This window comes from Panthera uncia, chromosome A2, assembly GCF_023721935.1.
Source record: "Panthera uncia isolate 11264 chromosome A2, Puncia_PCG_1.0, whole genome shotgun sequence".
In the NCBI taxonomy this organism is placed as follows: domain Eukaryota; kingdom Metazoa; phylum Chordata; class Mammalia; order Carnivora; family Felidae; genus Panthera; species Panthera uncia.
The window spans coordinates 53,247,163-53,259,808 of NC_064816.1; the positions used below are offsets into that span (position 1 = coordinate 53,247,163).

The 12,646-nt window shown below is 48.6% G+C and overlaps 1 protein-coding gene across 1 annotated transcript in view; it reads left to right on the forward strand.

Moving 5' to 3' along the window:
* The window catches only part of GRIP2 (glutamate receptor interacting protein 2), a 28,545-nt gene extending 22,682 nt beyond the window's left edge, over positions 1 to 5,863 (forward strand). The window contains exons 21-23 of the mRNA XM_049642247.1: positions 3,550 to 3,693; positions 4,448 to 4,594; positions 5,630 to 5,863. Coding sequence (XP_049498204.1) covers positions 3,550 to 3,693; positions 4,448 to 4,594; positions 5,630 to 5,788 — 450 coding nt within the window. The 3' untranslated portion in view covers positions 5,789 to 5,863. The remainder of the gene's footprint in view (positions 1 to 3,549; positions 3,694 to 4,447; positions 4,595 to 5,629) is intronic.
* Positions 5,864 to 12,646: the final 6,783 nt, after the last annotated feature.

Below are 12,646 nucleotides of genomic sequence, written 5' to 3' on the forward strand. Positions count from 1 at the left end.
CAGAACAGGCTGCGCAGAAGGTCTAGGAAAGATCCAGCTGGGTCATTTCAGAAGCTCCTTCATACTCTGAGAGCGATAATGTAAACCTCTGCTTTACCTGTGCTTTTGCCCCTAATATTGTTGACTAGGGCCTTTTTTTTTTTCTCCACCAGCCTTGCTATTTACTATGCTCCTCAGAGAACTAGTTTTTGGCTTTGCTAATTCTGTCTTGTGTTTCATTGTTTCCTATCTTACTCATTTCTGTGTTTAACTTCTTTGTGTTTCAGTAATGATACTTTTCCTGGTTTCTTAGGTCCTTAATTTTCAGTTTCCCTTGTTTTCTACTGTGGTGCATCTTAAGCTATGATTTTACCCATAAGTACTGCTTTGGCTGCATCCCACAAGTTTTGATTTGTAGTGCTTTAATTGATCATTCAGTTCCAAATATTTAAAAAATGTCTAGTACAATTTTAGTTAGGCCCTTAACATATACAGAAGTGGAGAGGTTTCTTTCTAGTATCAGTTCTAGTAAATGTTTCGTGTATGCCTGCAAAACAATGTGAATTCCCTTTTTTGGGTGTAGGGTTCTCTGCAGATCAAGATTGTTCATAAACTTGTTCAAATCTGCATCCTGATGAAATGTTATATGCTTTATTTATCTTTGTGTGGTTTTTTGTTGTTGTTAATAGTATGATAAAATCCCATTGTGAGTAGAGATTTGGCAAATTCTTGACATTCTGTCAATTTTTGTCTATGTCAAAATTTGTCTGTCATTAAGCGCATGATGACTATAACTTCTTGGTGAATTTTTCTTTTTGTTATTAATCAGTATCTCTATCCCTATCTGCTTTCCACTTTAAATTCCATTTTTCCCATAATAATATGGCTCCACCAGCTTTATTTTAGTAATGTTTCCTGTCTTTTTTCCAATTTCTTTATTTTCAAACTTACTGTGTTACTAAGTTGTACATTTCTCATTTTAAGTGTATCTGTTGTATGCTATATATAGCTGATTGTCCCCCCAAGCCAAGGGTCTTCTTTTAAGGCAAGTTTAGTTCATTTATTCTTTTTGTGATTACTAATATAAAGTTATTTCTAGCAAAGAATTTATACTTTCTATGTATCCTACTTTCTCAATACTTCTGATCTACTATCTTAACTTTTCTTGTATTGATAAATCTCCTATTCCTGCACTCTTTCCATCATGAAAAAGGATATTTTTTATAATTTTTATTCTTTTAGTGATTATCCTTAATTCGTTTTACCTTTTTTTTTTTATTTTAGAGAGAAAGTGTGAGCAGGGGAGATGGGCAGAGGAAGGGGGGAGAGAGAGAGAGACAGAGAGAGAGAGAGAGAGAGAGAGAGAGAGACTCTTAAGCAGGTTCCATGCTCAGCATAGATCCTGATAAGGGACTTGATCCCATGACCCTGGGATCATGACAAGATCAAGAGTCGGATGCTCAACCTACTGAGCCACCTAGGTGCCCCTGTTTTACTTTTTATTTATTTTTAATTTTTTTTAACGTTTATTGATTTTTGAGAGAGAGAGAGACAGAGCGTGAGTGGGGAGGGGCAGAGAGAGAAGGAGGCACAAAATCCGAAGCAGGCTCCAGGCGCTGAGCTGTCAGCACAGAGCCCGACACGGGACTTGAACCCACGAACCATGAGATCATGACCTGAGCCAAAGTCAGACACTTAACCTACTGAGCCACCCAGGCATCCCCCTGTTTTACTTTTAATATTGAATTTTTACATTTAATTTTTTTTATTATTACAGAAGCCACACATGTGGATGGTGCAAAATTAGATAAACAAAGTAAAATAAAAAATGAAATAAGCAGAGTAAAACATAAGAACAAAACAGCCTCATCACACATAGATTACCACTGTTACTGCTTAAGTGAGTGTGTATGCATTTTTAGGATAACAAAACCATGATGTACATGCTCTTTTATATGCTTTTTCAGTCAGTTACTCTGTTTTTCCGTATATGGAAATAATCTTCTAATATATTTTCATCTCTTCTAATAGCAAGGTCATAGGTTTTCACAGTTGACCCCAAATTTCCCTTTAGGTCTGGTCTGGCTAAACTAGTCCCTAATCCATGCTTGGCACTTGGTTTTTATGCCTTTTCAGTCTCTCTTAATTTTAGTCCAGTGCCTTTTTAACGATGCTGACATAAAATTTTTGTTTATCAAGATAAAATTCACATAACATAAGATTTACATAATGTTATGGAGCCCCTGGGTGGCTCAGCTGGTTAAGCGTCCAACTTCAGCTCAGGTCATAATCTGGTGGTTTGTGAGTTTGCGCCTGCGTCGGGCTCTGTGCTCACAGCTCAGAGCCTGGAGCCTGTTTCGGATTCTGTGTCTTCCTTTCTCTGCCCCTCCCCTGCTCACACACTCTCTCTCTCTCTCTCAAAAATAAAGAAACATTAAAAATTTAAAAAAAAAATTTACAAACCGTTCAAATGTAAATTAAATATTAGAAGTAAAAAGAATGAATTAAGGATAATCACTAGTAATTCAAGGGCTTTTATAGTGTATTCACAATGTTGTGCATACATGACCAGAACATTTCTAACATCCCAAAAAGGAGTCCCACATCTCTCAACCGCTGTCTGATTTGCCTGTTCTTATAAATGTAGTCATGCACTATGTGGCCTTTTTTCATTTAGCTTAATGTTGTAGAACGTATCAATACTTCATGCTTTTTATGGCCACATAATATTCCGTCCCATGGATAGACCATGTTGCTGACTTTTTGAAAAGACCAGGCCCGGTGGACTTTGCCTTGAATTTTTTTACCATCTTCACTTTCCTTATTTTTTTTCTTTTTTTTTTTTTTTAACAAAGTCTAATCAGTGCCTTTGTCCTCCTCCTGAATGAGACAGGCCCTGCAGAATGCTTCCATTTCCCTACCAACTCCTCTCCCCGCTTGTTTATAAAATTGCTCAAAATTAGTTTTGTGGGATTTTAGTCAATACTCATTTACTGTTACTGGTAATTTCTTTGCTCACCATTGTTTCTCGCATTCCATGTTTCCCGTCTCAGTTCATCCTTTAAGATCTTTCAGTGAGAATCTTGAGGCGGTAAACTCTTTTAGGTTTTGTGAGTGATTTTATCTTACTTATTTTTACCAATAGCAGGGTAGCAGAGTGGTTAAAACCTTTGATTTTGAAGCCAGACTCCGAGTTCAGATCTTAATTTCTCTTAGCCTCTGTTTCCTCACCTATAAAATGGACCAAAGGAATGGTAGAATGGTATTTGCTTGTCTCATAGGATTGTAGAGAGCAAAATGAATTTTGTGGGAATAGTCCTTAGACTTGAGCTCGGCACAGAGTAAGTGCCATTCAGTGCCAACAATTAGTATGCTAATTGCTGGTGTGATCGAGGACCTCCCCCACCTCACCCCTGCACACCCTCAGACTGAGAGCCACAGGAGGCCAGGGACCATGACTATGCTGTTCACTGTTGTGACCTTGAAGGCTGGCACATAGCAGGTGTCCATAGATGCTGACTGCAGACGGCGAGCCAACAAGCATCTGAATGAAGCTCTGTGTGTCCTCAGGCATCCATCATGACGGGCACGGTGCAGAGCGTGGCCCTTGAGGGCAGGCCTGGCCACCGGCCCTGGCGGAGGAGCCAGGAGGTACGAGCGTCCCCTGAAGAGACACAGGAGCTGCTTGTGCCGACACCCTTAGAGATGCACAAGGTGGGCTCCGGGGCTGGGCACGGGAAGCCTGGATGGGTGTCCCGGGGCCGCGAGGACTCACCAGGGGCTCCCGAGGGGCTGCACCCCTCTCTGGGCTTCATTCTCCACCACCAAACACGATTTGGTATTAGCCTGAGTTTTCCAAAATTCTCATCATTTGGGTGATACACACCCCCACCCCCAATGGTACACACCAGGCTGCTATTAATACATTTCTTTAAGTAGACTCACTTTTTTCCCACTTAAGTTAGTGTGTGTGTAAGATCTAAAGGCATTTATATAGAATACATGTATATGTAGTTGTATGTGTGTATCTATATATATCACTTCCTTAAAGGAGAAGCCAGCCTCCCTTGCCATCTGTAGGTTACTATATAGAAAAACAGAGAAGAAACCTCTCAGCTGGTAGTCCTCAGAAGGCTCAGAGCCTCTTGGTAAATTGGGAGAGGAGCAAGTGTTAGAAGGGTGAAAACCTGTTGGTACCCCACGGAGACTTTCTTCTGGGTGGAAGGGAGAGGATTGAAAAAGAACTGAGAAGGTGCCCTATATCTAACTTCCCCTTTGTGACTGGTGCTGGGAACTGGAGGATGTGCTGCCATGCAGAACGCAAGGGGGCGCTGTGGGACAAACGCAGTGAAGTGTGGGGAGCACAGCTAGGCGGCAGGCTAAGTGTGTGTCCCGCACCAAGGGCTGCTGTGGGGGGCGGGGGACAAAGGTCAAAGCTCCAGGGACCTCCTCCTCCTTCCGCTCCCAGGTGACACTGCACAAGGACCCTTTGCGGAATGACTTCGGTTTTAGCGTCTCCGATGGCCTCCTGGAGAAGGGCGTCTATGTCCACACTGTGCGCCCTGATGGGCCAGCCCAACGTGGGGGCCTCCGGCCCTTCGACAGGGTCCTTCAGGTAATGCTGGGCCGGGGGCACCATGGATAGCGTGGCCTTTTCTTGCCTCATGGTGGAGAAAGAACCCTGTTTCTACCCTGGCTGAAAGGCCTCAGGCAGGTCACCTCCCCTCTCTGAGCCCCAGCTTTCTCATAGAGCAAAGGGAATGACAGGACCAGGCCTCTAGTCAGGTTAGGTTCAGTTGTGTTGCAGTAACAACCCCGAATCTCAGTAGCTTAACGTACATGAACGTATACCTGTCCACAGTGGGCTGGCATAGGCTTAATCCACCCAGGCTGATGGGGGCTGTACCCTCTTGTAAATACCTTAGATGACGTGACTTAGGAAAAGCGACTGGAACATCACACATGGGTTTTTTCCTGCCTTCACCCAGAACACCTGCTCCTCCCCTTCACAGCCTATTGGCCTTCCGGAACTAGTGATGTGACCTTGCTAACTGCAAGGGAGCCTGGGAAATGTGGGTGAGCAGATCGAAAGCTCTGGGACAGGCCTGGCCCAGCCACCCTGCACCGCCTTTCCCAGGCCCCAGCTACCTTTGTTCCCATGATGTGATTTCTGCTATATCAGTGCTACATTTTTACTAAATATGTTTCCTTTCAGTTCAACTGAAATTTATTTTGAAAGGAAGCTTTTCGTGTCAATTAGGAATGAAAACCCAGCACCCCTTTGCTTGACATAAAAGATCAATCTAAAATAAAAATAAAACAGAAACAAAGCAATGTCACAAAATTCTAGGCAGGAAGCTGGGTGTGTGGTCTGCTCTTTTATGTTAAAAAAAAAAAAGGGGAGAGAGGTGGGTGTTCGTGGAGTGGGAAGGAGGTACTGGCACCCTCTTTGGGGTTTCTCTGATAAAACCTAACCAGAAAGATTGAAAGAGAACTAAATGAAGGAGGACTTCCTCTCTAGGAGTGTTCTAGATTTACCCTGTACCTGGGCTGGGGCAGGGCCCATGCTTCAGGAAGTCCCACGATTCCCACCTACTTTAGAACAGGCTCAGCTAATGCCGTTCTGTCCCCTTGGCTGTATACTGTGCAGGTCAACCACGTTCGCACGCGGGACTTCGACTGCTGCCTGGCGGTGCCACTCCTGGCCGAGGCAGGCGATGTCCTGGCACTGGTCATCAGCCGCAACCCGCTGGCGCAGAGCAGCCGAGCCCCGCGAGCACCAGGCCCCAGCAGCCCCCGGATGCTCTGAAGTCAGCGTGTGGTCTGGACACCCCAGGGGCTGCCCGAGTAGACCCTGACCCCCAGACCTGTAGCTGGGCTGGAGAAGTGGCCGCTCACTTATCCATCTGTCTGTCTGGCAGGCTCTGAGCCGGGGACCGGACTCTGTGTCTATTCTCCGGTTCTGTGGTGCCTGGAGTCCCAGGCAGTGATGTCCCTGTGCCAGCTGGAGTGACGTCCAGGTCTTTCTCCACGTTGGGGCTCCAAGATGCCCGGAGGAGCCCCACTCAGTAGGGGCTGAGACAGGCTGCTCAGCTGGGAGAAGAGGGGCTAGGGAGCCCAGCTCCGTGTAGGGAGTGCTTTCTCCCAGCAGAGCTATGGAGCTGCCAGGGAGGAGTGAGCTCCCCATCCCAAGAGGTGAGCAAGTGGGAGCTGGATACCCCCAGTGCAGTCATGGACTGAGGTATGAAGCATCCAGGCAGTGGGTCCACACATGCTCAGGTAGTTAGTTTCCCAACAGGGGGAGAGCATTTAGGGTGTTTCTTGTTTTCTGGACCGCCTCCCACCAAGAAAGATGCCACTCAGGGTGGGAGCCTAACCCCTTCTCTTCTCCAGCATTCTGGTGTTTGGGTCTCACTGGCATCCCCACTGGAGAGACTCTGAGCTGGGATGGCTGAAGCCCAGGAAGCGTCAGCATGCCGACTCTGAAAGCGAGTGGTTTTCTTACTTCGGCATCTCTGGTCTGAAGCCTCTGTGATTTGAGACCACAGTGCTGGGCCCTTTGGGCAAGCTCACTGTGGCTTTGGGCTCTCAGCCCCTTCTGCTGCTTTTGTAGGGTGCACAGGCACAGATCCATATGAATACACCCCTCTCAGGCCAGGTCCCACACTGCGGGAGGGAGTCATTTGGAACAGACGACCCAGGGGTTTCCATTCATCTGCCATTTCAGTGGAGATGGGGAAACCATGGAAGTATGCCATGTTAGATGACACAGCTCCTCTTCAATATCTAAATTAGTGAAGGAGGAGAGACAGGGAGAGGGAGGCACAGAGATAGAGAGGCAGGCAGGAGAGAGATGGGCCGTCTTCTCTCATGCCCAAAGGCGACAGTGTCCAAGGTGGTCATTCAAGGAAATTTATTCCCACTTGAAATCTGGAAGCACCAGCATCCCTTAAAATCATTGTCCTCATTTTCCACAGACCCAGAAACCCTTTTGATTTTGAGAAGGGCACGGGCGGCCTTCACCTGGTGGTCTGGGCTGGGGCCCCAGGGATGGAGGCGGGCAGGGAGGATTCAGTCAGGTCTGGGGATTTGCTTTGCTCTTAATGGGGGTCTCAGGAAAATGGGGCACCCATTCCCATCTGCATCCTCCATGCTTCCCTCCAAGGGAGGCCCCCCAGAAACACTCTTCCACTCAAGGGACAAGATGGGGAGTCGAGAGGCCTGTTCTTTTCACCCTGGGTTGCTGCTTGGTTGCTCCGTGACCCCCTCCGGGTCTGGTCTGGCCCTCTCTGGACAATCAAGGGGTGGGCAGTCTCTGAGCAGGTACGGGCCTCCCTGTCATGGCCAGAACCAGGCCCACTGGGCACCCCACCCACACTCTCCCTGGGGGCCTGCTTTCCCTCTCCTCCCTCCAGTTTCCCAGAGCCTGCCCTTTCCTGTCTTCCCTGGAGAGCCCTTCATGCCACGGCTGGACTGTCCAATGCCTCTGCTATCTTGGATTCCTGTGTGAACATCCGCCCCAGGGTGAAAGGGCACTGCCCACCCATCACAGGGGCACTGAGGAAAAGCCAAGAGCCCTCAGCTTGGGGGTGTGGGGGGTGACACAGCAGAGACATGGCCACTGGCAGCCACAGCTGTGTGAACTTAGGCAAGTTGCCCAGGCTCTCTGGGCCTCTGTCAAGTGACAGGGCTAGACAGGACATACTCCTAGGGCCTGTCAGCTTGGGAAAGCTGCATCTGGCTGCAGGTGAAGGAAGATGCGTTCTGACCCGTCCAGTGCTCCCCTGTTTTCTCGGGCTGGAGGCCTCTGCCATTTCCCCCAGACGTATGCAACCGGGCCCGGCAGGTGGCCCCTGGCCGTGGCCGGCCTTCTCATATGCAATATTTCTTCTGGCTTCTCATGGGGATCATAGATCCCAGACTTGACATTTCCCGACACCCGTCCCCGGTGAGCATCCTGCCTGCCTATGCATTTTGGGTACAGCTCCTGTGACATGTCCCTCCCACCCTCAAAAGCTGTATTTTTCTCTGGCTGAGATTAGAGCATATTCCTTGTAAAGTATTTTTCTACATGGGGTTTTCTTAGAGCTCTCGGGAAGCACATGCCAAGGGGCTGCATTGCAAAGGCCATTGGGGTCTCTTTGGGGCCCACGCGTAAATCCGTTCTGCCAGGGATTGCAATGACGTGGGAGCTGGGGGTGGGGTGCCATTGGGATGATTTTTTAAATAAAGTTATTTAAATGCAACTGGACTGGAGTGTCTGCCTTTTTCTTTCTTTTTTTGTTTTTTATTTATTTTTTTTGATCATAGTCTGGCAGTAGCTTCTGTTTGGATCTTAGGACATCTTAACCTGTTTCATTCATTCATTCATCCATCCAAAAAGTCTGCTTGGGGGGCGCCTGGGTGGTTCAGTCGGTTGGATGTCCGACTTCAGCTCAGGTCATGATCTCACGGTCCGTGAGTTCGAGCCCCGCGTCAGGCTCTGTGCTGACAGCTCAGAGCCTGGAGCCTGTTTCGGATTCTGTGTCTCCCTCTCTCTCTGACCCTCCCCCATTCATGCTCTATCTTTCTCTGTCTCAAAAATAAATAAACGTTAAAAAAAAAAAAAGTCTGCTTGGACTATGCATTGTTTTCACCCCTGGAAAAACAACATGAACAAGGCGGAGGAGGTCCTGTCTGCATGGGGCTTATAATTCTAGTGGAAAACAGACAATGAACAAGGGAGTACATTGTAAAGAATTATTTCAGAATGAAAAAACAAAACAAAACAGTCATGGGGACACAGTGGAGGGTGAGAGCTTTAGCTCCGGGGTCAGGGAAGGACTTTTCTGAAGAGGTATTTGTGCGGAGACCTTCAAGACAGGAGCCAACCCTGTGGAGACCGGGAAGCACAGTGTCCCAGGCAGGGGGCGCAAGTGCGAAGGCTCTGAGGTGGGAATGAGCTTGGTGGGTCAAGGAAGAGAAAGGAGGCCCAAAAGCAGAGTGGGGAGACCAGGTTGGAGGGTGCAGGGCCCAATGGTGAGGGCTTGGGTCTGGACTGGATTTTATCCTATCTGCAGGAGGAAGCCGCCGAGGCACGTAAGTGGTGGGTCTGCTGCATGGAGCCACTTTATCCTGGGTGGGATCTCACTGATGTCCTGAGTCTTCACTGGGCATCCAGGGCAGGATGGGCCCAGAGGGCATGGCCAGGCCTCACTAGGGGTTCACAGCTCTGTGGGGGCAGATGAAGAGCTTCTTCCCATCAGCTATGCATGAGGGAGTGAGCCCCCATCTCTGGAGATGTGTTAGTGTGGCTGGGCCAGGGAAGCCAAAGGCCAGATTGGGCACAGGGTACCTCTGCTCTCCCTAGTGCCAGGCGATAGACTCTGGGCCCTTCTGAAACAGGGAAGAGGGTGTGGACAGCGCCAGACCTAGAGAGGTACCCCTGTGCTACAGACTGGCTTCGTGCAGGCACTTCTGTGTGCTTTTCAAGAATTCTCTGGATTCTCCTACAGCCTTCAGAGGTGGTTCTGTTAGCCCAGTGTCATAGGTGAGGAAATGTACAGAGAGGTTAAGTAACTTGCCCTAAGTCACACAAATAGTAAGGGATGGAATACAAGGATTTGAATACAAGTTATGGCCAAAACACACAGGGAGGAGGGAGGTGGACAGAGGCCATCAGAAAGGCCAACAAGGGACGCCTGGGTGGCTCAGTTGGTGAGGCGTCTGACTTCAGCTCAGGTCAAAATCTCACAGTTTGTGGGTCTGAGCCCACGCCGGGCTCTGTGCTGACAGCTCAGAGCCTGGAATCTACTTCAGATTCTGTGTCTCCCCCTCTCTGTGCCCCTCCCCCACTCATGTTCTGTCTGTGTCTCAAAAATAAAAAATATATATATCAAAAAAGAAAGGCCAACAATCAGAAAAGGCTGGGGGAGTGGCATTTTATTCTAACATCATCTATAAATAATGAGTTTATATTACTGAGGGGCACCTGGGTGGCTCAGTTTAGCTGAGTGGCTCTTGGTTTTGGCTCTGGTCATGATCTCAAGCTCCATGGGATTGAGCCCCGCACTGGGGTGTTCTCTCTCTCTCTCTGCCCCTCCCCCGCTCATACATACTTGCTCTCTCAAAATACACTTTAAGAAAATGAGTTATTGAGAGATGTTTGGTCTGGCGAATTGGAGAAAAGGACCCAGGAGGCTTCCCTAAATTTGCCCACACACTGATCTGTCCAAAATATTATCCCAGCAAAGCTGAACCCCTCTCCTGGCCTCAATTTCCCCACCTATAACAGTGAGTTGAGCACACGATTCCCAACGCAGAGGACCAAATACTTCCTGTACCAAATACTTTCTGAGGTCCTGAGTGTTCTGCCTTCTGAGGCCCCAGAGTCTGTGGTGTGATTTCTATTTGCATCCCTCTAGGGCTTATGCTCCTCCCTGCAGCCTCCCCCACTCAGGCCTGGCGGTCAGAAAGCCCGTTTGGGTGCCAGTAACTACTCCTGTGCATGACCTCTAATCAGCCCGAAGCCTTGAAAGGGGCAGTTTATTCCAGGTGGGGAAACCGAGGCTCAGGAGACTGTGAGGTGTCCCAGCCATGCGGGGTGGGATGCATGCCAGGTGGGCTTCAGTCCCCAGCATCAGGGGAACCAGCCCGGAGCAGACCCAGGACAATTCTTTCAAAGACTCGCTCTGTGCCCCTGAGTTAAGTGTACCCCTCTGTGAGCCTCTGCCTCAGTGTCTCCATAGACAATTACCAGCCCCCCCACCTTTTTTTTTTAATGTTTATTTTTGGTAGAGAGAACACAAGCAGGAGAGGAGCAGAGAGAGAGGGAGACACAGAATCTGACACTGAGCTGTCAGCACAGAGCCCGACACGGGGCTCGAACTCCCAAACCTCGAGATCATGACCTGAGCCGAAGTCAGACGCTTAACCGACTGAGCCACCCTCGGGCCCCTACAATACCCACCTTTGATGAGCATCCTAGGGCAGAACTGAAAGCCCTTTGTAAACTGTTAAGGTGCTTGTCAAACATGAGGGAAAACAGCCTCATCAAAACAGAACCAAGGGCACCTGGGAAGCTCAGTCAGTTAAGTGTCTGACTCTTGACTTCGGCTCAGGTCATGATCCTCGGGTCCTGGGATTGAGCCCCGAGTCAGGCTCTGCACTGAGTGTGGAACCTGCTTGGGATTCTCTCTCTCTCTCTCTCTCTCTCTCTCTCTCTCTCTGCTCCTGCCCCCCTCCCAACTTGCTTGCACATGTGCACACTCTCAAAAGAAAAATTAAAAAAGAAAAACACAGAACCAATACGTGTTGGATTTTAAAAAGGAAATGTTTATTTTCATGTTATAAGGTGATTACAAACTCCTCTAAAAAAAAGCAAAGATGAATTTAAAATATTGATATACATATTTATCTAAAAAGCAAAAGAGGAAAAGAAAAGCCCTGCAAAATACAGGGATTCATATCATAAAACATTTATACACAAAAGCTTGTATACTGCAAGACTGAATTACACACCAAGGATCTTATTCAAATACAAATTCCTCCTCAGAAGAGTCTCTCGTTGGTTGATTTTTTTTTTTTTACAAAAGTTTAAAATATCTTAAAAATATTTTGAAGTTTTAAAAAAAAGTCCTGATGAGCCAGACATATTTCTGGAAGGAGGCAAGACCCACGTTCTCAGCTTTCTCTTGTGCTAAATACAGAGTCACAGTTGCTAGGGATTCGAAAATTAAGTGGGTAAAAAATAAGGGTGGGGGGGGGGGGAGAAAGAAATGGAGCCAACATCTCAATTGGAAGCCAAATATATAACAAGATTCCTTAGGGAACTGTCAGAACACGTCTGTAGTGACACCCACCAAGAGAACAATGAAACATAGCTTCCGATTAAAACAGCAGTCTGAGGGCCAGGCATTAACAGGGCGTTGGGGGCGAGGGAAATGCTGTTCTCTGGCTTCCAGGTTGCCCACACCCCTCTCTGCGTTTTGATATCTGGGATGTTGTTTGGTTTGTGCCTGTTGGATTTTTGCACCGGGCTATTTATAGCATTCACGTGGACAGCCCAGCCTGGGGCTGCCTGACATTGGGGCTCAGGGCTGGATGGGACCTCTAGCCACCTCAGGGTTTCTCTTGGGTCCCTTCCTGGCCAGTGTCTGAGGCTGGAGGGGAAGGGAGGCAGTGTCTGCCTTTAGCCCTGGCTGCCCAGAGCATTTCCCCGTCCAGAGGGGCAGTGCTGGGGAGATGCTGGCTGGGCCCCGGACCACTGTGCAGTGGCACCGGGTGACACAAGATCACCCTGTGCTACGCTGAGGGTGGCTCACTCCCCTTGGACTTTGCCACCTTCTCTAGGGGTGCGCTGGGATCTGGGGTAAGAATGAGGGAGCACAGGTACAGAGAGGGGGCCGTGTCACCCAGAAATCATCCAAGGCCACTCACTTCTCTGCCTGGGAATGTCCCTCGTGGCCTCAGGCTAAATCCTGCCTAAGGGATTCTGCCTCTTGCACACCAACCGGCTTCACTGGGCCTCAGTTTGCTCACGTGCCATAGGGAGGTCAGCTCCTAGCTCACAGAGGGCTGTTGGGTGCAGGGCCAGGGTGAACGGGTGCCACCTCTCCTACCAGAGGAAGGGCAGTCGTCGGTCCCACGGAGCCACAGCTTGAGGTCCAGTTGGCCCGAGGATGGTGAG